The 25886-nt window shown below is 46.5% G+C and overlaps 1 protein-coding gene across 1 annotated transcript; it reads right to left on the bottom strand.

Annotated features, from left to right (window-relative positions):
- Nucleotides 1-7292: 7292 nt before the first annotated feature.
- On the bottom strand, nucleotides 7293-24528 carry GPR55 (G protein-coupled receptor 55). Its single transcript, XM_070379849.1, is given in 5 exon segments — nucleotides 7293-10117; nucleotides 10120-10770; nucleotides 13908-14045; nucleotides 22321-22521; nucleotides 24272-24528. Coding segments are annotated over 2 exon segments (1044 nt in total). The 5' UTR covers nucleotides 10763-10770; nucleotides 13908-14045; nucleotides 22321-22521; nucleotides 24272-24528; the 3' UTR covers nucleotides 7293-9716.
- Between the last annotated feature and the right edge of the window lie 1358 nt (nucleotides 24529-25886).

Here is a 25886-nt window from a genome sequence, read left to right as displayed (position 1 = left end):
ACTCGGGACAGACCTCAGGGCTGAAGGGGTCTTGTGGGCACTGGCTGAGGCATCGTCAGGCCTGCATCCCAGCTCGAATTTCCCACCCACCCCCACTGCTTAGGAGGCTCCTTGAAAAACCACCCACATGCTAAGCTCCATCTCAGAGGCAGCTAGCTTTTCAGGAAACCCAACCTGCAAGACACTCTTAGGCTTCAGTCTGGGGAGGAAGCCAGGTCTTTCAGAGGGGAGAGTGGGGCTGGGAGGAGGTGTAGGTGGCAGTGGGGGGATCTGTGGGTACCACCAGAGCCCCACGGTCTTGGCCACTCAGACCACAGGCTTCAGGACACCTTCTGTGAGCCCACAGCTAAGCCAGCTTGCGTTGGGGTGCTTCTGTAGAGACATTTGGGGGACCCACCCCCGATGTTGCTCTTCTTTTATCATTTTACATATCAGACCACCATGGCCTGTCATTTAAATGGCCACTGTGATTTTTTTTTAAGTTTAGAAACCACACGCCACATACAAGATCTACAGGTGGTATGGGTTCAGGACTCGCCCTGTTCTCCAATCCCCATGTATTCAACATCTCTCAGAGGGGCTCTGAGCCTCCAGTTCTGTCCTTTTTGTCTCACACAGGAGTGGACACACAGTGGCTGTTCAGGAAATATGAGGTCAGTGGACTTGAGTTGGAGCTGAAGGTGGTTCCATTGCAGAAGCAAAGGGCACTTGCCCATCAGGACCACAGGACCAGGACACACTGGTGAGAAGTCTCTTCTGTTACCTCTATCTGAAAAGGAAGTCAGGTTTTGCATCCGAAGGTCAGGTTTAAAAAAAAGCCCTGCAGGATTAGGGGCTGGGGGGTACAGAGGAGTATGGCTGGGCTCAAGATTAGAGCACCAGCCCCCCAACCTGGAAGAGTGCAGGCCTGGGCTGGTTCCTTGGAAGAGCCAGGACAAGATTCTGCCACCCCATGGAGTGTCAGGATGGCCAAAGAGAGCCTCGGGCTTGAAGGAGAAAGATCACTTAACACTGAGTTCTCAGGGGCTGCAGGGAGGAGCTTCTTGCCCAAGTGTTAGAAGAGCCTGTTACATGGACACCGTGGCTGTGACCAGTAGGACCTGAGACTCAGAGGCCCCTGTAAATAGGGCAGCCATCAAAAGACCCCATTCCTAGGGCTTGGGCATGTCCTGGGAGAGGGAGCGAGCCCCAGATGATGGAGCTGGAATATACTGTATACTGTAATATACAGTACAGTAATACAGAGTATACTATAATACTGTAGCTGGAGCTACAGTAAGGCTTGCTGAGCTCAGAGCAGGTTATATATGCATTGAAGAAACAAAAGAAGCACAGTGATTCTTTTGTTCCAGGTCACAGAGTAAATCTGTATGCAAGGCCTGAACTGTCCCTCCCCCACAAAGAAAACTTATATGTTGAAGCCTTAACCCCCATTGTGATTGCATTTGGAAATAGGGCTTTTAGGAGGCGATTAAGTAAAATGAGGTCGTAAAGTTGAGACCCTGATCTGACAGGATTGGTGTCTTTATAAGAAGTGATACCAGAGCTCAGGTGCTTGTCTCTCTTGCCCTCTCTTCCTGCCTTGTGAAAGTGAAAGTTGCTCAGTCGTGTCTGACTCTTTGCAACCCCATGGACTACACAGTCCATGGAATTCTCCAGGCCAGAATACTGGAGAGAGTAGCTGTTCCCTTCTCCAAGGGATCTTCCCAACCCAGGGATCGAACCAGGGTCTCCTGCATTGCAGGCAGATTCTTTACCAGCTGAGCTGCCTTTTGAGGACACACTGAAAAGGCACCTGAAGGCTCTCACCAGAAACCACACGCTGCGGGACCTTGAACTTAGACTGCAAGAACTGTGAGAAATAAATTTCTGTTGTTTAAGCCCCTCCGTTGGCAGTGTTTTGTTATGGCAGCCCTACAGATTAGGCACCAGTCTCTTTCTAGAAATGGGTTTGCAGCATGAGGTCCCAGGGAGGAAATCTTCCCTGGGGGTCCAGTGGTTAAGACTTCACCTCCCAGTGCAGGGGATATGGTTCGATTCCTGGCCCAGGAGCTGAGATCCCACATGCCTCGTGGCCAAAAAGCCAAAACATAGAACAGAAGCAATATTGTCACAAATTCAATGAACACTTTAAAAATTTAGGTTCACATCCAAAAAAATCTTTTAAAAAAAGAGAAATATCAAGTTTCCAGCTCCATGACATCAATTTTCATCCCCATTTCATCCATGTGACTTCAATGTCCCAGCCTTTGAAGTCAAATTTTCTTCATACTCCAAGAATGTTCACCTTGCTCCCATCTTTTATTAGTTTGCAGGAGTGCATTTTCCTGCCAGTTTTCCCTCCCCGAGTACTTCTGGGTCTCCTGCCCCCAGATGTGCTGACAAGGTCCCCATATGCCTCCTGGTTTTGCATTTACATCTGCTCCACTCTGCTGCATGTGCGTGATTTCAATCAGTGAGAGGTGAACCCAGCTACCACTTGAAGTCTGTGCTGAGGACTCAGAAAAATGGGAAGGAAAGCACAGCCAAGAGGCTTGTATCTGCTGTTGGAGGTGGCCCCTCCCAGAACCCAGGGCCAACAACATCCAGCACATCTTGGGGGTGGTCTGCCCACCTGTCTGGTCCCAGGTTTTTTGGAAGCTTCCTTGACCATCTCAGACCTTTGGCCATGAGGCCTCCTGTCCTTCAGGGAAGGATGAAACCCTACCATCCACCCTTAGAGCTGTGGCTGGATCCTGGACCTCACACGATGGTCCCTGGGTCATTGGACGCCTGTTATGTTTCCCAAGTCAGGGTCATTCAGGCACCACCAGCCATGACAATCAGCTTCTTGGATCCTCTGCATTTAGCCACGTCAAAGCTGATAACTGCACCTCTTCCCTAACTTCTCTGTGGCTTCTACTGGCCCTCACACCTTGAATGAGAGGCCACGCACACACATGTCTGTGCACCACCATCCGCAATGTGCCACCGGCAGAGAGGGCTCTCTGGCCGGGAACACACTTCACAGAGACGTTCGTTACACAGACACACCCTGAGGTTCCTCTTGCATGACTATAGGTGCCCCTCAGATTCCCAGATCTCAACAGCCTCCCTGCAGGGTTGCTTTCGAGGGCCACAGAACAAAGTGTGTCTGAGGCTTCAGGGTGAACTCAGGGCCCCTCTCCCCAGGGAAGTGACGTCAGCCTTTGAAGTGACAAGGCTTCGAAGACCTCAAAGCCCTGAGGGGCACATTTAGCTCCCGATCAAGCGCCCTGTAGGCCCTCCTGCAGTGCCTTTGTTTGGAGGACACATCTCGAAGGCTTATGGTGGGGGTGGGGGGATGGGATGCTCAGGCCAGTGTTAGGGCAGAAAGACGTCTGTTGGTCCTTCCACCTCAAGCTCCTGTGCCCACCTTGACCTGCCTGCCATATGCTCTCCATCAAATGTCCATTCATGGCTCTGCATTCTGCGAACACTGGAGAAGCTGCCTCTAGGTGAAAAAAAGCAAGAGGTGGCTGTGATGGAGATTTCAGGGGTTATTCCCAATCCTCCTTCCCCAGACCTTCTGTGGCACTTTTATGCAGACCTTTGAGTTCTCTGTCCCCCTCAGAAGTGGGGTCTAACAGTGGCCCTGGCAGGTGACAGCCCATAGCACAGCCTACGCTCTTGGGTTGATGGAGGGGGGTCTGATGTGGCTATGACCACCATCCCCACACGGTTCCTATGTGGGGACGCCTCTGTCGCTACCTCTTAACTGTTTTGCACACCAGACTCTCCTCACACCCACACAATTGTACCTCTCAACTGTTCTCTTAACTTATCTTTCAACAGAATGCTTTTTAACCTCTGTTAGTCTCTACAGTCGCCCACCAGGTCTGAACAATTTCAAGCCTCCGTGCACTCTGTTTATTTGTGGTAACAAGGCTGTCATCTCACTGCAAATGTCATTTGTATCCTGTGGCAGCTACACAGCATTCATACAATGACTCTCGGCTTCACAGGGTCTCCGGAGAGAGAAAGACTCAACAGGAATACAGAGGCGAGTGCAGTTTGTGGACTAGCATTCTCCATGTAAAAGCTCCCTGCAGGCCGATATTTCAAGGGAGCATCCATCCTTACCCCCTGAAGGGACATCGTGGTCCAGATGTGGGGTGGCTTCTGGGTCAGCCGAAGATGGCTGTTGTCTTAGCCTTCTTGTGCTGCCAGAGCAGAATACCACAGACCTGGTGGCTTTAACAACAGTTCTGGCAGCTGGAAGTCCAAGATCAAGGTGGCAGTAGGGTTGATGTCTGCTGAAGGCTCTCTCCTTGTGCTGCAGAAGGCCATCTTCTCACTGTGTCCTCAAAGAGCCTTTTCTCAGTGAAAGGAGGGGGAGGAAGCAAGCATTCTGGTGTCTCTTCCCATAAGGGCACTAATCCCAACACAAGGGCTCCACCCTCAGGACCTTATCTATACCTAAGTATCTCCCAAAGGTCCCATCCCCAAATACCATCATATTGGGGGTTAGGGCTTCAACATACAGATTGGGGTTGCTGTTGTTGAGTCACTAAGTTGTATCAGACTCTTTGAGATTCTTGGCAACCCCATGGACTGCAGCACTCCAGACTTCCCTGTCCTTCACTATCTCCCAGAATTTGCTCAAGTTCATGTCCATTGAGTCAGTGATGCTATCTAACCATCTCATTCTCTGCTGCCACATTCTCCTTTTGCCTTCAATCCTTCCTAGCATCAGGGTCTTTTCTAATGAGTTGGTTCTTTGCATCAGGGCCAAAGTATTGGAGCTTCAGCATCAGTCCTTCCAATGAATATTCAGGGTCAATTTCCTTTAGGATTGACTGGTTTGATCTCCTTGCACTCCAAAGGACTCTCAAGAGTCTTCTCCAGCACAATTCAAAAGTATTAATTCTTGAACTCAGCCTTCTTCATGGTCCAACTTTCACATTTGCATATGACTACAGAAAAAGCATAGCTTAGACGCTACGGACCGTTGTAGGCAAAGTGATGTCTCTGCTTTTGAATATGCTCTCTAGGTTTGTCATAGCTTTCCTTCCAAGGAATAAGCATCTTTAATTTTGAAGCTGTGGTCACCATCACAGTGATTTTGGAGACCAAGAAAATAATAAACCTGATTTGGTGGGGAGGATGGGTAACATAATTCAGTCCACAACAGCCATCATGGAGCATGGGTATCCCCAGTCGTCCCTTGGCACCCAGGCCACAGCTGGACTGAGTTCAGGATTCTGGGAGGCTCAGGAGAACAGGCAGCACCTGGCTGTTCACATTCTCAAGGAGTGCTGGATAGGTCAGAAGTACTCACATGGGATGAGCCATGAAGGAAAAATCAGATCTAACCTGGGCGAAATGGACTCACTCAGTGGGCAGTCAGAGCAGGGAGGGGTCATTGGTGGAAGGCTCCTGGAGAACTGGCCCTGTGTCTTCAGCCTGTTCATGGTCAGCAGGTCTCCTGTGCTGGGCTGCACAATGTGTGCAGAGGAACCAGAGCCTTTGGAGGTGGCTCCAGCATCATGGTGGTGGTGGGACAAGACGGCAGTAGCAGGGTGAGGTGGACTCAGCACCACAGCCTGTGGGGTCCAGGGGGCCCAGCTGCCACCAGAGAGAACCAGATATATCCAAGTGACTGTGAGGAGCTGCATTGTGACCCTGCAGGGTCTGGCTCCTGGCCACTTGGGACAGGTCCCAGCTATGCTTGTGAGGCCAGAGTGCAGTTCTCTGTGGTCCCAGCCTCAGTGTCTAGGTGGCTTCTTTGACCTGGCCCTTTCATAGTTCCTTTGACCAAGATTACTGGGTCCCCTGACGAGGGCCATCAGCTGCCAGCTCTTTTCTGGAGCCAATAAGTGTAGCCTAACACAAGGTTATTCAGCATCACAGGAATCTATTTATTACTCAGCATCACAGGAATCTATTTATTTGGAAAATCAGATCAATCAAATTGCCATTTCCAATTAATTGTCTTAGTTTCATACATGTCCGTATAGCAAGTGTATCTCAGAGTTTTTCAGATTAGGAGTACAAATAAGGTCACATATATGCCCAGACGACGTCCCCCTAAGCCTGCACTGATTTTAGTGGTGACAATTTCGGTTTTTCCACAGCTGTCCCCAACTCACAGACTGCTACTTGCTGCAGGTGGATTCATCAGCACCCTGACCCTAATCCTGCCCCTCTGCCCCTCCTGTGTCAGCTGGGCCTGACTGCTGATTAGGGGCCAGGCTGAGCCCCGAGGGTGGACCCTCCTACAGAGAAGCCTGGCCTGCAGCACTGGACCTGTGCCCAGCCCCACCCCACAGGCCAGGATGGGTGCCCCTGGGGAGAGACAGCAGATCCATCTCCTCCCCCCGAGAGTACTGAGATCAGTCACAGCTCACCCACAGGTCCACAGTTGTGACATCCATTCCATACCATCACATCCCCCCATACCATCACATCCCCCCAAGGACCTACACCTAACAGTTAATTACACAGTTTGAGTCTAGACTCCCCTCCCACCCTCTGTCTCCTGGCTTAGGCAGAGTCATGCTGCCCACAAGACTGTATGCTTACAGACATCTCCATCACTGGGGATGATGGGTTGTCAGGGTCCCCTCATCCCTTTCCTCTTTAGAAGCCTGTCTGGCCCTGAATGCAATGGTGGCATGAACTGTCCACTCAGCTCCACCAGGCAGGCTCCCAGCTTCTGGCTCAAAGAGAGAAACTGGGGGAGGGGCGACTCATAACTCCACCCACCCTGGGCTCTGACAGCATCCAGCCGAGTGTCCTGCTGATGCATGTCTGGCTTTCTGAGAGTGGCACAGGTGTGCCTCCGTCCAGGATAGCCATGGGACCATGTAGCCCTAGGCAGGAGGAGCAGTGTTCAGGGCTTGGGGCAGCTGGGCAGTACTCATCTTGGGGTCCACAGAGCCCTGACTCTATCTGGCACCCCGTGCAGCCCCATCTGAGGGCCAGAGTCTCTGGTCCTGGGCATGATCACTGCTCCATTTCTACCCTTTCTTCCTCACCCTTCCCTCCAGCCCCACGGAATGGGACCTGACCACTGACCACAGGGGAGGCAAGAGAAGGCGAGGCTCCTGATCGTCAACTGCTCTCGGTCAAATTGAGGGTTCTCAGGCAGGAAGCCACCCTGCCCTCCATCCTTCCTGCCACTCCCACCCCCCACCCCACCCCTCGCAGAACCCCAGCACTTCAAGACTTGGGCAATTACCCAACCTCCCCTCATCCCCACTCAGGGTTTTATCTAAATCGCCCTCTTCTCCCCCACTGCACTCCCCCCATCCGCTCCCCTCTCACGCTGCAGGTAGAAGGTGGCTTCTTTTCCTCCTAAAGACTTCTTCCCCTCTGTGCACATCGTCTCATTCGTCACTTTTCATCCCACTCACTCCATCTTGCAAACCACCCTATAATTTATCCTGATAATCATTTCACTCCCCAGAGCAGCTGAGTCATCTGCAGACTTTCAGCTGTCACCACAGCACCTTGTCTAGAGCATCAGAGAAGCCCAGTCCAAACCCTGAGTCAATTATTTACAGTTTCCAGCCAGGAACTGCCAGGAGCCCTGTTTCATTGTGATGGGTCCTCCATCCCTGTCCCTGGCTCTCTCATCTTCTCCCTCCCAGCCACAGAACAGGGACAGCTCTGTGAACAGTGCCACCATGGCCAGCTGCCTAGCCAGGACTCTGATGGGCAAGTCAAACACCTTGCTCTTCTCTGGCTGTACCAAATCAAGCCAGATTCCTTCTTATCATTCTCAAGGAAACGAAATCCAACTAAATCTAAAACTAAAACTAAACCAACAACGTCCCAGCCTGTTCAACAGAGCAGGCTGGTCACGTCCAGGAATTTTCTTCTCCCAGGCTTGCCACTACTGCCTCTCCTCCCCCCTGGGCCAGTGCTCAAACTCCACGCAGCAGATGCTCAGATAGCAATGAGGAATGGGCTGTCCACTTCCAGCTCTTATTCTGTTGCCTACCTTTCCCAGGTATATCCTGTCCCCTCATGGTTCTCAGGTGCCACCAACAGCTTTTCACTCTGTCCCCACTGCTTCCACATAGTGTCCACAGCTTCACACAGCCTGGTCCACACCAGTCCCCCTCAGTCCCTCTGCAGCTTTCTCCTGGGGACAGGAAGGTTTGGGTGACCTCTCAGGCCTTTCCAAGGCCCAAAGAAAACTTGGGGTTTTCTGTGCATACTTGCTCTCCCCAGTCACCCCCTCTGCTGGCATCTCTATGTGGTCATTGGTCAACAGAGCCCCAGAAGAGACCAGAAAGTCCAACCACTCCACCCCGGGATCCCAAACTAAAAAGGAGCTTCATCAGTCCCTCCCACTCCATCTTTCCTCCATGCCCAACCCTCCTGATTCTCTCTCCTAACTCTCTTCCTTCCCAGAATCTTCTAGCCTAACAGAAGGACAGAGGAGAGTTGGAAAACAGCCTTATTCAGATGGTCTCTTTCTCTCAGTTCTTCTGCCTCGTGTGTTTGTTGTTGTTCAGTTGCTGAGTCGTGTCTGACAGTTTGTGACTCCGTGGACTGCAGCACCCTAGGCTTCCCTGTCCTTCAGTAACCCTCAGAGTTTGCTCAAAATCCTGTCCATTGAGTCAGTGATACCATCCAACCATCTCATCCTCTGTTGTCCTCTTCTCCTCCTGCCCTCAATTTTTCCCAGCATTAGGGTCTTTTCCAATGAGGCGGCTTTTCGCATCAGGTGGCCAAAGTATTGGAGCTTCAGCATCAGTCCTTCCAGTGAATATTCAGGGTTGATTTCCTTTAGAATTGAATGGTTTGATCTCCTTGCAGTCCAAGGGACTCTCAAGAGCTACTCCAGTAGCACAATTCAAAAGCGTTAATTCTTCAGCACTCAGCCTACTTCATGGTCCAACTCTCACATCCATGCATGACTACTGGAAAAACCACAGCTTCAACTCTACTGACCTTTGTCGGCAAAGTGATGTCTCTGCTTTTGAATATGCTGTCTAGGTTTGTCATAGCTTTCCTTCCAAGGAGCAAGCAAGCATCTTTTAATTTTGTGACTATAGTCACCATCTACAGTGATTTTGGAGCCCAAGAAGATAAAATCTGTCACTGTTTCCACTTTTCCCCCACCTATTTGCCATGAAGTGGTGGGATCAGATGCCATGACCTTTGTTTTTCAAGTGTTGAGTTTTAGGCCAGGTTTTTCACTCTTCTCTTTCACCCTCATCAAGAGGCTCTTTAGTTCCTTTTTGCTTTCTGCCATTAGGGTGATATCATCTGTATATCTGAGGTTGTAGATATTTCTTCTAGCAATCTTGATTTCAGTTTGAGCTTCATCCAGTCCAGAATTTTGCAGGATGTACTCTGCATATAAGTTAAACAAGCAGGGTGACAATATACAGCCTTGATGTACTCCTTTCCCAATTTGGAACCAGTTGTTTCATGTCCAGTTCTAATGGCTGCCTCCTGACCTGCATACAGGTTTCTCAGGAGGAAAGTAAGGTGGTCCGGTATTCCCATCTCTTTTAGAATTTACCAGTTTGTTGTGATCCACATAGTCAAAGGCCTCCTGCTTTGGAGACTGAGAAATTGAGAATTCACCTGGGTTCTTCAGAGTTCCCCAGAAACTGACACTGAGTGGCTTATGTCAAGTTGTCTGGGTTCAGAGGAAAGGTTTTGGGGCCACAGCGAGCAAAGATGGCATTCAAGTGACCATCAGAGGGAGGGCACACCAGTAAATGCACCACTTGTCAGCCCACCACATCAGGGTCCTGGGAAGGGATATTCACTATGGAATTTAGGTTGAGGTTTCCTTCCTCCAGGCATGACTTTTTTCCCTTAGCCATGGTGGTCAGGGTGTCCTGGTGGACTAGCTGGCTCCTGGAAGGCCGGTGGGCCATGATGTCCATGCGGAATTCTTTGATGACAAAGTAGTAGCAGAAAACATCCAGGCAGCAATTGAAATTGGAGAAACACATGGACAACTGCAGGAACAAGATAATATTCTGCTTGGCTCTGCACTCCACGATGAAGCCATTCCTCACCAGGAACTGCAAGAAGAAACTCAGGTGGACGGGGAGAAAGGAGACCACAAAGACAGCCAAGCTGACTGCAATAGTCCAGATGCAGGCCTTCTGCTGGACCCAGTCCCGGTGTGGTCCCGACGAGCAACCAGAATGTGAATACTCCTGGAGGAGCAGAAACCAATGATGCTCATGGGCAGAAGGAAGCCAAAGACCTCAAAAGGGAAGAAGACCTTGGCGCTCCAGGTGCCATCAGTCATGTTATTGAAGCACGTGTAATTTTCCACTTTGCCATGGAAGCTATAGACAGGAGTGCTCCCGACCCACACCAGCACCCAGATGATACAGCAGATCCCGAAGATCTTCCTGGGAGACCGGATGTTGCTGACCAGGATTGGGTACCGGATGGCCAAGAATCTGTCCAGGCTGATGAAGCAGATAGTGAAGATGCTCCCATACATGCTGATGAAGTAGAGGCACTCCACCAGAGTACAGAAGGGAAGGAAGGAGCCCTGCCTTCGGGACAGGAACATCTTGAATGGGAGGGAGAGCACCAGCAGGAGGTCAAAGACTGCCAGGTTGATCATGTAGATGGAGGTGGCAGTGTAGCAAGGCCACCTCTTCTTCAGGAAGGAGCTAAAGCCTCGGATGGCGAGCACATTGAGGAGCAGACCGAGAATGAAGGTAGGGATGTGGACAGCCAACTGCACGGTTTCCATCAGCTGTTTCACATCGTTGAAGGAGCAGTTTTCGCTGTGGTTCTGCTGGCTCATATTCCTTCCTACAATGTCAACAATAGATGAGATGAAGCTCCTCTTACTCTATAGAACTAATGGAGTCAAACAACTTTGTCGAGACTCATGAACACATCCCTTTTATCACACAGCAATCTATGCTCTCCAAACAACAATTAGAAAACACAGGAAGGAAAATCACCTTCTAATTCTGTTGCCCAGATGTAATCACTGTGATATATATATATATATATATATGTGTGTGTGTGTGTGTATATATATATATAGATAGATATATACGTACATACGTGTGTGTATGTGTCTTTATCTTTTACAAAAACAGAATACGCATGACCCTTTCTCTGTTCCCTTTTCTCTGATCAGAAGTCTTTCTGTTGAAAGTATCAGCAAGACCATAAGTCCTGACCCAAACTGGTTTCATCAAAGAGAATTTCACAGGACTGGAAACAAGAAAACTAGGGCACTGCTGACTTTAGCTGCAGATTGTACAGCTTCAAATGCTGTTTTCAGAATCCAGTTCCTCTTTGTATGTTGCCCCTCTGCTCCACCTCACCCTCACCCCTAAGGTTGGACAGAGCTGACCCCACCCCTAACTGTCCAGTTGGTGGCAATCAGTGCATCACATTCCCCAGGACACTGTCATTGGTTCATTTATAGGTCCAGGGGTGAATATTTGACCTAGAGCAGATGAAAAGTAATGAACCTCTTGCTTGGGTTTCTAGGAAGGGTGTTGGGGCTTTTTCTTTGGGATTTGAAATTGGGAGGATAAAGCCTGAAGCTGCTAGAGCCTCTTGCTCTCCAAGAAGAAAACCATACAGAGACTGGAAAAACATGGAAGAAAAAACATGCCCAAAGGGAGTGAAGTGAGGGCTTGTGCATGTGTGTGTGCTCAGTCGCTAAATCATGTCCAATTCTTTGTGACTCCATGGGCTGTAGCCCACTGGGCTCTTCTGTCCATGGGATTTTCCAGACAAGAATACTGGAGTGGGTTGCCATGCCCTCCTCCAGGGGATCTTCCCCACCCAGGGATTGAACCTCCATCTCCTGCATTGCAGGCAGATTCTTCACCACTGAGTCACCGGGAAGTGAAGTGAAGGCTTGAGGTCTCCCTAAGGCAAAGAAAGGCCTTTGAACAGAGAGAAAATTAGAGCTGGCTTCAGGAACAAGAGGTCCGAGGTTGCAGGTGTGGCTGCAGATGGTCGCTGGATACCAGCAGACAGATAGAGATCACAAGCCCTTGGGAAGGCAGCAGTTGAGTATTTTTAAGACCCTGTATAGAATGCCATTCCCAAATCCTCTCTAACTGCTGGCAAAAACAGAAATATATGTGTGTATGTGTGTGTATATATATATATATATTTAATCTCTCATCCATTGAGCACTATATGGTAAATATATAATATACATTATTTGGTGCCTTTCCAGAAATTCAACACTTTCCTATGTGCTAACTTTTCTTATAGGTTTATGTCATGGAAGATCTAAGAAAATGTACTGACTCATATCAGAAGCTTCAGACTCCTGTGGTCTGTGTGAATGGCACCTCCTGGAGTTGCGCAGTGTAAGTCCCAGGTGGAACTTAACTGCCCCAACCCTAGAAGCCTGGAATAAATTAACTGTAAGCTGGGGGGTTGCCCTCTCCCAGCTGAATATCCCCAACTATGCAACACGCTTATCTCAAAAAAAAATAGCTAGAATAGTTTGGAACCAACAAGATAAGTTTCAAAAATGACAAAAAGAACAGAAAAGAACCCAATTTGGATCTAACTGAAAGTGTTGCAGCACCAAAAAGGAAGACTCATTTGGCTAAGAGAAGTCACCTTCAACATCAGAAACAACAGAAAACCAAGAACCACAAAGATAAGAGCAAATACAAGCTTGTGCTTAAAGAGATTCGACAAGACTGCAAAAAAACGGAACCTGGGGCATCCGTTTGGGGCTGGGTCATGCTCACGCAGACTCCATGGGTGAACCCAGCTCATTGCTTCTGATTCAAAGATTAGAACTAAAGTGGCCAAGGAAAAAAAAATTAGTGATGTTTAAAGATAAACCCAAATTCAAGCCCAAAACATGGGTGAATTGAACAAATTGATGAAAAACTAACAGAAATGGTAAAAAAAAAAAAAATGGTTCTAAGATTCCAGTGCTTGTCTGAATTGACTGTACCAATTATTCGTGTACAAGTATTCCTGTGGAAAAGATAAAAGTCAGCTATCAGTGTCCTCCAGCAGGGAAATCCTAAAGGTCACATTTGAATTGCTGAACGACTTCAAATGTGAGCTTTTCAAATGTTAATTTTTGAAGCTAGAAAAGCACACCATGGATTGGCAATAAGAAACCAGGTTGAAAAAAAATACTTCCAGCTAATGGTAGAGTGAGCAAAGAATCTGAAAAATTAATCCCCTGAATTCCCTCTGAAAGGGAACAATCTTTTTTCTAAAAAGATCAGGAACTTCATTGGAATAAGATTAAAAAAACCTCCAGGCTGCAGCAAGATGTAAAAGTCATTTTTTTTTCCCCCAAAGATGGGCTGCAAATAAAAAGCAATCCACTTGAAGTGGTGGCTAGCAACCTCCCACTCTAGACCTGTTGTCTGGGGCTGTGGATGGCACCTGTTCTGGCCAGCTCTGGGATCCGCTCAAATCAACTGAATCAACTGATTGAATCAACTGTAAGATGGTGCAGGGGGGAGGCCGAGAAGCAAATGCTGAGACAGTTTTAGGCATTTGACAGATATATTAAGGGAAAGGCCAGTGTGATAAAGGGCGAGAGACAAGAGTGTACGGGCTTCCCTGGTGGCTCACTGGTAAAGAACACATCTGTCAATACAGGAGACTGTGGGTTTGATCCCTGGATCAGGGAGATCCCCTGGAGGAGAAAATGGTAACCCACTCCAGTATTCTTGCCCAGAGAATCCCATGGACAGAGGAGCCTGACAGGCTACAGTCCATAGCGTCACAAAAGAGTCGAACAGGACTTAGTGACTAAACAACAACAAAAATAGGAGTGGACAGGAAGAGCCCTCAGACCGCAAAGCAGTCTGACACCTGTGTAAGGAGAGAGAGAAGGAAGAGTTGGGTAGGAAGAACTTCAGACCATAGTGCAGCTCTAAGAATGATGAAGACCTCTTCAGGTCATCGAAGATACTGGAAGCACAAGTCACCTGTTCAAGTTCCATGTCCAGCAGGAATCTCCCAGGACCAGTGCCTCCTCAGAGCCCCGTCATTGGCTAGAACCAGCTCAAGGTGGGCATGACCCCAGTTGGACTGTCAGTCACCAGGGCCCTGGTCCCAGCTTCATACTAGGAAGGAAATAAGATGAATGGGGAAAGGTCATGGATCAAGCAAATTGAGTCTGTGAACAGACCTGAAGGGCCCGAGAGGAACTTTGTTAACCGCAAGCAGCTGATGCCTGAGAGGCAGGCTGAATTACACCACAGAGAAGACGAGAACTTGGATTAGAGGAACCATGTTTTATGCAGTTTTTGGAAAGAAAGCCACTCTCAGATGTCCCACTTACATCTTTGTGCTTAGTCGCTCAGTTGTGTCTGACTCTTTGAGACCCCATGGACTGTACCCCGCCAGGCTCTTCTGTCCATGGGGATTCTCCAGGCAAGAATACTGGAGTAGGTCGCCATGCCCTCCTCCAGTACTTAACATCTTTAAATGTCATTAATATAAAAGCTTACAAACTTTGTGAATAAATAAACCAAGTTTCCTGGAAACCTCTCTGAAAAAAATAACACCAGAAAAGTTTCAAGGGGTTAAATTTGAGCATAAGAACTTCATGCCCAATTGGGTGGCTGTTCAGGTGTGAAGATCATAAAAAGCCAACTAGGTATGTATGGCTTTCAGAGGGGATGGGGGGAAACTGCCTCCAAGAGGCAGAACTTCAGCTCTCCAAGAGATGCCAACAATAAAAGATGCAAACATCAAGATGGGCAAGTTCAGAGAATCAGAAGCAGGAAACTGGAAAGAGACCAAAGCTATGATGAATATAGTTACAGATTTAGAAGAAAAAAAAAGTAAAAGAGATCTTGCCTGCATGCTAAGTTGTTTCAGTAGTGTCCAACTCAGAGCCACCCTGTGGACGTAGCCCACCAGGCTCCTCTGTCCATGGGATTCTCCAGGCAAGAGTACTGGAGTGGGTTGCCATGCCCTCCTCCAGGGGATCTTCCTGACCCAGGGATTGAACCAGCATCTTTTGTGTCTTCTGCATTGGCAGGTGGGTTCTTTACCAATAGTGTCACCCGGGAAGCCCTAAGAGATCTTCCATGTCTTTAAAAAAGACAAGCTGTAATACCTCAGATAAAGTAATGAAGAAGGAAGATATTCTTGGGTTGCAGAGGGCAAGCATGACAGAGAGTACTGGGACACAGGAAAAGAAAACATTACATAAAAGGGAAATTAAAGGTCATTGTTCTGTCTTCTTTTTTAACTTTGATAGTTACAGAAAGCGTAAGATTTTTTAAACCTTGACCTAACAACTGACTATTAAAAACAGGATGCTTATCCTCAAAATCACTAAAGTTGATAAAGAGAAACAAATCAGACAAAACAGTCAAGGAGTAATAGAATGGGAAAAAGTAACCAAGCATAGAAATTACATCAATAAAATAAATTACATTCTCCAAATAAACTTTGGAGATTTAAAATTTTAAAAATTAACCAATGTTTTCAGTTCAATTACAAAATAAAATGCAATTCTTTATTGCTTGTAAAGGACACACTTACTTAATGACAGAAATACTCAAAGTAAAAGTCCCAGGATGAGATATCGGACAAATATGAGCAAAAGGAAAGTCCGAGTGGCAGTATTCATACCTAGCACTGTAGAATTAAGAATAAAACTACACATCAGGATTAAGAGCTTATTTTATATTAATAAAAGAAAAATTGTGACAAATATAGTAATTTATGCACTAGATGATGTTGTATAAAAGTACATAAAGTAATACTGTTAAAATTCAAGAGCCATTGGCAAAAATATGGCAGTTTCAGATTTTAATGTGGAATAGATTTGAACAGATCAAATTGGTAAAGTGTAAATTAGGATACAGAATTATATAAATAATGTAATGAATATAATTTAATTAATATCTTAGATTTTATTTTAAATAAATAGTCTGGTTTTTTTCTCAAGTATCCGAGAAAAAGTTGTTAAGATAAATTACCTGTCTAGCAAGAACAAAGCTTTCCATTAAAAGAAAAGCAGAAATTTTGTGGGGTATGTACTCTGACCACAATACACAGAAGCCTAGGATATAAACAAAATTGGCTTTTTAAAAACGAAGTAAAGCCAGGATTACAAAACAAAATGCATGGGGCATAGTCAACAATGACAAGAGCTTTCTGGATTGATTGTTTAAAAAAAATTTCACAAGATGCAGCTGGAACTATTCTCAGAGATAAATACATAGCCCAGACAGCTTGAATTTTTTTTTTTTTTAAGAAAACTAAATAAATGATTGAAACAGTCAACATGGGCATTTAGGGAAAAAAAGAACACTAAAGTAATAGAGAAATTGAGGAAATTTTTATAAAGATAAAAGTGAAAATAAAAGAATTAGCAAAGAGGAAAATAACCAGAATCTGTAAATTTAATTCTTTGGCAGAGAGAGGGAGGTGAAGAGTAAACTAAACAATACAAACACCTCTAATAATTGTGATCGATAAACAAGATTCAAGCAAAACTACAAACGAGAAGGTGTTCTAAGACTAATAGAGGAGAGAGAAAAAAATAAAAAGAAATTACCTCATTACTAATCCACTTAAAAACCATGAAGTAGTTGACAATTTAAGGGCAAAACATAACTTACCACAATTAATACAAGAATTAACACAAGTGGTATTGATTAGATCAAAAGCCATGAGTAAAACTGAGAATGTTATCAAAGAATAAATAGATTTTAATATATCTAGAGGTGGGGGGCTCTAGCATATTTTAACTTTCAAGGACCAGATAATTCCCATACTCTATAAATAGTTTCAGATACACAAGATAATGATAATCAAGAATTTGTTATAAAACTAATTTACCCAAACACCAAAACTTGACAAATGTAGCACAAAAGAGGAAAACTGCTCAAATGCATGTATGAAAATAGATGCAAATATCTGAGTTAAAATATTACCAAATAGAACTCAATATACTAAAATTATAACTCATCATTTTACCAAGTCATATTCACCACAGAAATGTAAGACCTTTTTTCAATGTTAGGAAATTTGCTAATATTGTGCGTTACATCATTAGGACAAAAATGAAAAGCCATCGCATTGTATGATAGTTTTTCCACAAGTCATTTAAATGAAGGAAGAGAAGGATACTTCTTACACCTGATAAAGAGTAACCTGTTCACACTAACGGCCAACTTTGCATTTAATAGTTTAAAAAAAAACAAACAAAAAGAGGCATTCTTATTGAAACTGGACACTTGCCGACACCCAGAAGTTCCAAACAACATGCTAGACAATTAACAGAAACAATAAGAAGAAATGAGGTATTCCCCTGAATTAATACAAGTGTCCTTTTGAATCATGGTTTTCTCAGACTATGGGTTTCCTTGGTGGCTCAGCAGTAAAGAATCTGCCTGCAGGGTCGACCCCTGGGTCAGGAAGATCTTCTGAAGAAGGAAATGGCAACCCATATTCTTGCCTGGGAAATCCCAAGGACAGAACAGCCTGCTAGGTTACAGTCCGTGGGGTCTCAAAGAATAGGATACAACTGAAAGACTAAGTCTTAGGGTATATGACCAGTAGTGGGGTTGCTGAGTCATATGGTAACTCTATTTTTAGTTTTTTAAGGCACCCCATACTGTTCCCCACAGTGGCTGTATCAATTCACATTCCTACCAACAGCGCATGAAGTTTCCCTTTTCTCCACATCCTCTCCATCATGTTGATGGGCCTAGAGTCTGTCATACAAAGTGAAGTCAGAAGGAGAAAAACAAATGTCATATATTAATGCATATATGTGGAATCTAGAAAAAATGGTACAAATGAATCTATTTCCAGGGCAGGAGTAGAGACACAGATGTAAAGAATGGACATGTGAACACAGAGGAGGAAGGGGGAAGGTGGGACGAATTGAGAGATTGGGATTGACATATATACACTGCTGCTGCTGCTGCTGCTGCTAAGTCGCTTCAGTTGTGTCCGACTCTGTGCGATCCCATAGACGGCAGCCCACCAGGCCCCACCTGTCCCTGGGATTCTCCAGGCAAGAACACTGGAGTGGGTTGCCATTTCCTTCTCCAGTGCATGAAGGTGAAAAGTGAAAGTGAAAGTGAAGTCACTCAGTCATGTCTGACTCTTTGCGACCCCATGGACTGCAGCCTACCAGGCTCCTCCATCCATGGGATTTTCCAGGCAAGAGTGCTGGAGTGGGGTGCCATTGCCTTCTACCATGTATAAAATAGATAGCTAGTGGGAACCTGCTGTATAGCAGAAGGAGCTCAGCTTGGTTCTCTGTGATGACCTAAAGGGATGGGAGGGTGGGGTGGGAGGAAGGTCCAAGAGGGAGGGGATATATACATGTATACACACACACACACACACACACACACACACACACATATACATATATACATGTATACAGCTGCTTCATTTCACTGTACAGCAGAGACTAACACAACATTGTAAAGCAAATAAACGCCAATAAAAATTTTAAAAATCAATCAATAAAAAGGGAAAAGTATAAGAACAATAAATAAAAAATAACTCAAATAGAAAGCTTAGTCAATAAATGATGTTAAGACTATCAGTGAAGAATTTGGGGGCTAAAAACTAACTTTCGAATCCTCATCTCACACCTAGTAGAAAAAGAAATTCCAAATTCATAAGCGAAAAAAACTTCAGGAGATCAAACCATAGTAAAACTACATGAAAACTTAGTGGCCAATTCATAAAAGCCAGTGGAAGGAAGGAAAAGCTCTTTGCAACTTAAAATAATTGAAAAGCAAAAGAATCAGAAAACAGGTAGAACAGGTTTGACTGTACAAAAATTAGAAATTTTCTTTTTGTTTAAAAAAGCTTAACATCTAAGAATATACTGAAGGAAAGCAAATACAACAAATAAGTTAGATAAATGATGTTCCTTTGCTATGAAAAGTGTTAAAAAATGAGTAATATCAAGACACACAATAGATTAACAGAAAAAGACACAAGTGGTTCCCATAAGATTTACGAAGAAATAAATTTTTTGCTTATATTATCTAGAGATGCTGACAAGGATTCCATAAAATAATCATCAATATGCTAGTGAGCATACAGATATGTACCCAACTTTGGGAAATTGATAACTTATATTACAAGCCCTAGAAATCTTTTTTAAGGTTTCATTCAGAGATTCTAAAAATTTACCTTAAGTAAATTATGTAAAAAAAAAAAAAAGGAAAAAATGTGTACGGAAATATGTTCACTTTAGCATCTTTTTCTCATAGCAAAAAATACATGCATTCACTTAAATGTCAACAAGAGCTCAATTTCACTACGGTAAATCTACTCAATGGAAAATTTTTGCCTGACTATATTATGTCTATGCTGACTACGCTAAATAAAGAACCCACAAACTACAGAACTATACATTCAGAATGATTTCAAATATGATTAAAAAAACCCACACACAAGGAAAAAACCTAGAAAAAAAATTTCCATATGCCAAACACTGGTTGCATTCAAACGGTTAAATGGTGAGTGATTTCTAAATCTTTTATCTTTATCTCTCTTTTTCTTCTACGTGTGTGTGTGTATTTTTCTAATTAATAATGAAATGAAAACAATTTTTAAATGGTTTAATGTATTAAATGCTGGGGCAAAAGAAGAAAAATAGCAACAGCTTTTGACTTTCCTTTCAAAGAGGCAACATCTGAGTCTGTGTTGGAGGCATGGCGGGGGTGGAAGGGAGGTTTACACAGAATTTAAAGGAATGCATTGAACTGAAAGATACTCAGCTGATGAGGCATACATCTTGCCAGGTCAAAGATGTCAACATGTAGCATCAGAGGAACTTGAGAACAAAGCATGATATGACAAGGAATTGGACAGGCGAAAAGCCGGTGCCACCTAAGAGACCAGAGAATAGCCACAAGAAACCAATCCATGATAAAAGCAAGGTTTCCTCTGCCTGCATGTCAGTCATCACATCATCAAAATTGTGTGTAACATAAAGGGAAGGACTTCCCTGGTGGCTCAGATGGTAAGGCGTCTGCCTGCAATGCAGGAGACCCGGGTTCGATCCCTGGGTCGGGAAGATGTCCTAGAGAAGGAAATGGCAGCCCACTCCAGTACTCTTGCCTGGAAAATACCTGGACACAGTCCACAGGTTTGCAGATAGGACACGACTAAGCAACTTCACTTTAAGGAGGAAGGAACCATGTGAAAGAGACTCAAACTGCCAGATGATCATTCAAGGGCCAGAGAGTGGGTGAAGAGGAGGGAAGATCTTTAAGCACAATTCTCCCAAAGTTGAGAGAGCTATTAATAGAAATAAATGTAGTCATTAAACTTGACTATTTTCTAAAGTGGTTATTTAGGCTAAATTATCTTGTCTATTTTAAAGGGACAAAAGGAAGAGAAAATTCACTATAGAAACAAAGTGAAAAAACTGCAATACCTCAATATAGAGAGCAGAGGGGCAACCCCATGGAGGTTTAGACAAATGTAACAATTACAATCAAATCATAATCAGTTCAGTCAGTTCAGTTCAGTCACTCAGTCATGTCCGACTCTTTGCGACCCCATGAATTGCAGCACGCCAAGCCTCTCTGTCCATCACCAACTCCCGGAGTTCACTCAAACTCGTGTCCATCGAGTCGGTGATGCCATACTGACTAATAATTATATTAACTGCAATACTCCCTGTCAAGGGGGGAATCTGATCAAAAAAATTAAAACCCAATCATCTTGTGTTGATAAGAAACACCCAAAAAAAAGGCATAAGCTGAGTAAAATGATGAGATCATCTATGGATTATCAGATACACAGACCACTAGAAAGGAAGGAAATGTGACAGTGTCATTTTTTTTTTAATACGGAGACCCTACAAGGCAAATGCTATAATAAACAATTAAAATACAAAATTTATGTTCCATGTACTTCTGTACATGATGGGAACAAGCAGAAATGCAAAACAGTAGAGAAAGAAATACAATTGCAGATAGAGACCCTGATGCTCCCCTCTTAGAATATCATTGATCAAGCAGACAGAGCTGTTTGGAGCTCTGAGCAGCTCAATTAATAATGTAGAACTAACAAATTAGTGAGGACCAAGTCATAAATCGGGGGAATACACTCTGTTATGGAGACGGCAAGTATCTTTCACCAAATTCATCCCATTCCCGGGCCCAGCCAAGGACTCCAAGGCAATGGCAATTTCACCTTTCAATTTTCAGATCGTTTTTCTGCAGACAGTAAGAAAACACAAGTATTTGCTGCAGCACTGACGGTATTAATCATAATATACAATAGGCATTTTCATGCATTCTTGTTAAGGAGTCTCTTAAGTAATGTGTCAGAGATAAAGTCAGAAGTACAGTGCCGAAATATTGGAAAGGAACAAATATTTACAGATGAAACACCAGTGAAGTCACAGCTGAAAGGAAAATCATTTCTAAGTATTCTTGCAGACAGGAAAGACAGTGAGAAATGAGGTGAACCCAGTTACACACAGACACTCTAGAAGAGGAACATGGGGGACATGTGACAAGTGGCCCTTGCACTGCACCCAGGCCCCAGAGGCTGTCAGTCTGCAGGGGCATCATGTGGAGAGCCTAGGATGCCCCAACACAGGAGGACATAAAGGAAGGACTAGCGTTGCTCATAAGCCATAGAAGTATAGATATTTCTATAGCTATTCTAGAGATGTCATCTGGAGATGCCTCCATCATTCTGGAGATGTTATATCAGCATCTCCAAGGCTCAAGATAGGCTCCACTGTATGACTCCATGGGGCCATAACAGGAAGTTTCAGATGTTGTAGGAAGCAGACCTATCTTCCACTGGAAGTCAGAGAGCAGACCAACTGGCCGTGCAATGAGCTCTCTGTCCCCAGAGATATGCAGGCAGAGGCAGAATATCTGTTTATTTGGAATGTTATATAAAAAAAAAATCCACATATGTGAAAGGCTTAAAAAAAAAAAAAGGCTGAGATAGAATATTCTGGCAATATGTGTTTTTCTAATGTTTGGTGAAGAGAGGAAACATCTTGTACATGAAAGAGGATGGGCCTGGGAGCCCTGAGGCCCCTGCTCTGCTTCTGCTTCTCTCTGGCTGTGGGGCCTCTTTCTGGCCTGTCTGGCTTCTCTCATCCACACAGCACCGCCCAGCCCTGGGGACAGGGGCCCATGGTGGCTCTCTGACTGCCAACTCGACCCCACGCTGGGCTGTGATTCTTGCAGCTGTCAGGACCCAGAGCTACCCACACCTTCAAGGACCCAGCACCCCTCTTGGGGCAGCCCTGATCCCATGTCTCCACAGCAAGAGCATCTAAACCCAGCTGTGTGGCTCAGACCAAGCCACACACTTCTGGAAAGTCCTGGCTTTTCCAGAAAACACCAGCAATGGGAAAAATGCAACCTTAGGTGGTTTGCAGGCTAAGAAGCTTCTCTTGTGCTGCCGTGATCCTTCATCCACACAGAGAGCAGAGGTGTGAGCCAACTCAGAGGTGGGAGGGCCAGCTGGTGGCAGAGCGGCATCAGGACAGCTGAAGGGGTGTCATGGCAGGAGGAGCATCCTCGCCTGAAATTCCAGTTTTCTCTGGGGAGGCAGTGGTGAGCCCTGAAGGCAGAAAATAAGCATTTATTTGAATGCAGTTATCTGCTACTAACACTTCAATGTGAGTAAACTCATCGGTTAACACCTGAGCTGGGCTTCTGGGGATCATGATTAAGAAAGAACAGGACACAGGGGATGGAGCACACAGAATTTCCGGGAGTCCAGAATTTTGCTATAGCTGCACACTAAGCTTGGTGAGGGTGGAGTAGGGGTGGGTGGGGGAGTGCAGAGACGAGCTCAGGGATTTGAGATGTGGCCAGCTCTGTGCTAAGTGCTCTACGGAGGGAACTCAATACGCTCATTCCTGGGATGCTATTATAATTATGCCCATTTTACAGACGAAGACAAGGAGGATCACAGAAACCAAAGCACTCCCCCAAGCTCAAACAGGTAGTGAGGGGCCTCCAATGGACTCACATCCTGGACCTCTCCATCTTTCCTTTACCTCACCCCCACTAGCATCACCAGCAAGTTGTTGTTTCGTCTCTAAATTGTGTCCGACTCTTTTGGGACCCCACGGATTGTAGCCCACCAGGCTCCTCTGTCCATGGGATTTCCCAGGCAAGAATACTGAAGTGGGTTTACTTCTCCAGGGGATCTTCCTGACCCAGGGGTCTAACTTGCATCTCCTTCATTGGCAGGCAGATTCTTTACCACTGAGCCACCTGGAAAACCTATCACCAGCAAGAAGACCTGGTAAATCCAGGGGTTTATCCATCTGGTAAACCCCTTTCTCACTCCTTTCAGCAGCTGGCACCACCCAACAGTCTGATCCCCTCAGACTCACCTCCCATCCTAAAAACCCCATCCCTTCCTTCAATCCACTTTCACAAACCACCAGCATCATCTGATGTGATTTCCCTGCTATGGCCGGGTAGGGCCACCTGCCACTGGGGCAAGTCCCTGCTTTCCTCCAACAACCCCAGGACAATGACCATATATCCTTTGCACTTTATACCACCTCATGAAGCAAACGCAAAACAGACCCTCAACAAGGACTTATTCAATGAAAGAGGGGCCGAGTGAATGGCCTGGTCTGCAGCAGCTCCAGGGTGATAGGCGTGCCCTGTGCAGCTGGGATGACTGGCCAGATTTGAGAGCACCAAGCCTTCTGTGGAGTCCAGGGCTGCCCTGAGCACACCTCCACCCCTGTCTCACTGCCCCAGAAGCACACAGCCTATTCCAGGCCAGTCCTACAGACATTCCTTCACCTCCTGTTCTCCGCTTCCACTCGTAAGAAATGCTGTAACTTCCCTTCTAGCTTCTCCAAGAGACACTTGATGATGGTTGGAGAATAATCTAGTTATAAGATATAACAGTGGCCAAAGCTTGCTGAAAGCTTACGGGTGGGCAGCTGTGGGACAAGCACTTCCATCACTTACTGCTCTCAAGAGCTCTGTGAGGAAGAAATTCTTATTGCTCCCATTCCCCTGAGAGGTACACTGAGACCAGGGAAATTACCCAGCTGGCAAGGGGCTGGCCGGCTCCCGAGTGCAGCTCTAGCCTGCCGTGAGCACTTTGCTCAGTGGCTGCAGGGTGATTCCTAGAGCTTGTCATCTTGGCCTCTTGGTGCTTTCCCGGCCCCAATTCCGGGGCAGCAGGCAGCCGACCCGAGGGAGGGAGGTGGGGACACGCAAGTCGAGCTCCCTTGGGGACGGCTCCTGGGCTGCCTACAGCGAGGTTTCCCCACCCAGCCCATGCTGCCACTCTGAGTCAAATCAGGAGGAAGTTGAGGATTCATAGAAAATGTCACCTGCAATCAGGGACAGACCAGTCCTCCCCTGCTGCTGCTGCTGTCACGAAGGCTGCCCGGGGGGGCTGCTGCTGTCCCTGACGTCTAAGACGGCCAGGCGAGTCGGGGCAGTTGCCGATGGAGCCCAGACCCCGAAGGAAAGTCACCTCGCGGTCCCCGAGACCAACGTCAGTGGGTGGACTCCGGGTGCATCGGGTTTTCTGAGCCGCCTGGGGGCTGTTACCTCCTGGGAGTCCAGTGCAGCTGAGCGAGGTGTGAGATGTTATTTCCCAGCATGGTCACCACCTTACTCTGGGGAGAGGCACTTCCCCTTCTGGGGCTGAACTTCCTCGTCTGTGAAATGAGGGGGTGGGATCATATATATCAAACCGTTTTGCATCAGTCTCATCTGGCAGAAGGGCTTCTCCTCTAGGATCTGGAGAGGGGCTCCCTGGGGTGGGGGTGGGAGTTCCTTCCTAAGTATGGCTAGAATGTGGCCTGGGCAGGGGTTGGGGGATGTGGTCAGGAAGAGGCTCTGGGCTCTTGTGCCCTCTCAGAGGGTCTGCATACTCGCTCAGCTTCCAACAAAAGAAAACAAGTCAAGAGCCACTGCCTGAGCCGGGGCGTGAGGAACCTTTGAAAGAGGACACATCACCCACAGCAGAGGTTCAGAGCCTGGTGTCACGCCAGGAGCAGCAAGCTTCTGAAAAAGGGCCCTCGTGGCTTCCAGCACATCTGGGGTTTAGGATTCAGAACTGCTGCCCACAGAAAGGAGGGTGGTGTTGGAAGCCTTCATGTTTAGGACTTGGGGGCTAGGAAGGACAGCCTAGGGGGACACCTTAGCCCCTGCCTGCGTGTCTTCAAGGGACAGGGCACGGCTGCCAGGCTGCTCCCCAGCCCTGGCTTCTCTGGGCCCAGCTTCCACAGGGATTGGGGTCAGCCTGGGGTGATACGGCTCTCAGGAGCCCTGGGAGCAGAGGTCTCTCCAGTGTAGCAAGAGCTGATATTCACCATTGGGCCCCAGGATGCTCCCAGCAGGGAACCTCTGCAGATTCCAGAGATGCAGGGAAGTCTGGGCTGAAAGGAGCCTGGCAGATTCCCCTTCTGCCCAGGAGGAACTAGGAATCCCATTAAAGACCAAGGCACAGGTCGATGTTACAGGCCTGGCAGGCCGTCGCTTTCAGACGCCTCCAGGAATAGAAACTCTCCAAAGTGGGCCTTGGTGATTCATTCCCACACATGTGGTCTCCAAGTAATCAACAGCTTGTGTGTGACTGTGGGTGAATAACCTGGCCCTCCCCAGCCCGGGCCCCCCCATCATTCAGGGAAGAGCTTGACAGAACCATGACAGCCCTTTAAGCTCTCACTGTCCCCGATCCCATCATAGCGGTGCTTGTGTGATGGGTAGAACCAAGTTCATTCATTGCATTGGGCCATGGTACCCCACGCTGGCTGGCAGGGCATAAGACAGGCCTTCCACAAGCGAGCCCACCCCAGGTCCCTGGCCCCGTCTAAGCAGAGGTGAGGCCCCTCTGAGTGCAGCAGCAGGAGGCCAGGAATCTTGGGGGAAAGCAGTAAGGAGAAGACAGGCAGGTGTCCAGGACATGGGGCATGGGAGCCCTGAGAAGGGGTCAGC

The sequence above is a fragment of the Bos mutus genome, chromosome 2, assembly GCF_027580195.1.
Source record: "Bos mutus isolate GX-2022 chromosome 2, NWIPB_WYAK_1.1, whole genome shotgun sequence".
Classification (NCBI taxonomy): Eukaryota; Metazoa; Chordata; class Mammalia; order Artiodactyla; family Bovidae; genus Bos; species Bos mutus.
The sequence above is the reverse complement of the archived record's forward strand: the minus strand, read 5'-3'. Positions and strand labels throughout refer to the sequence as shown.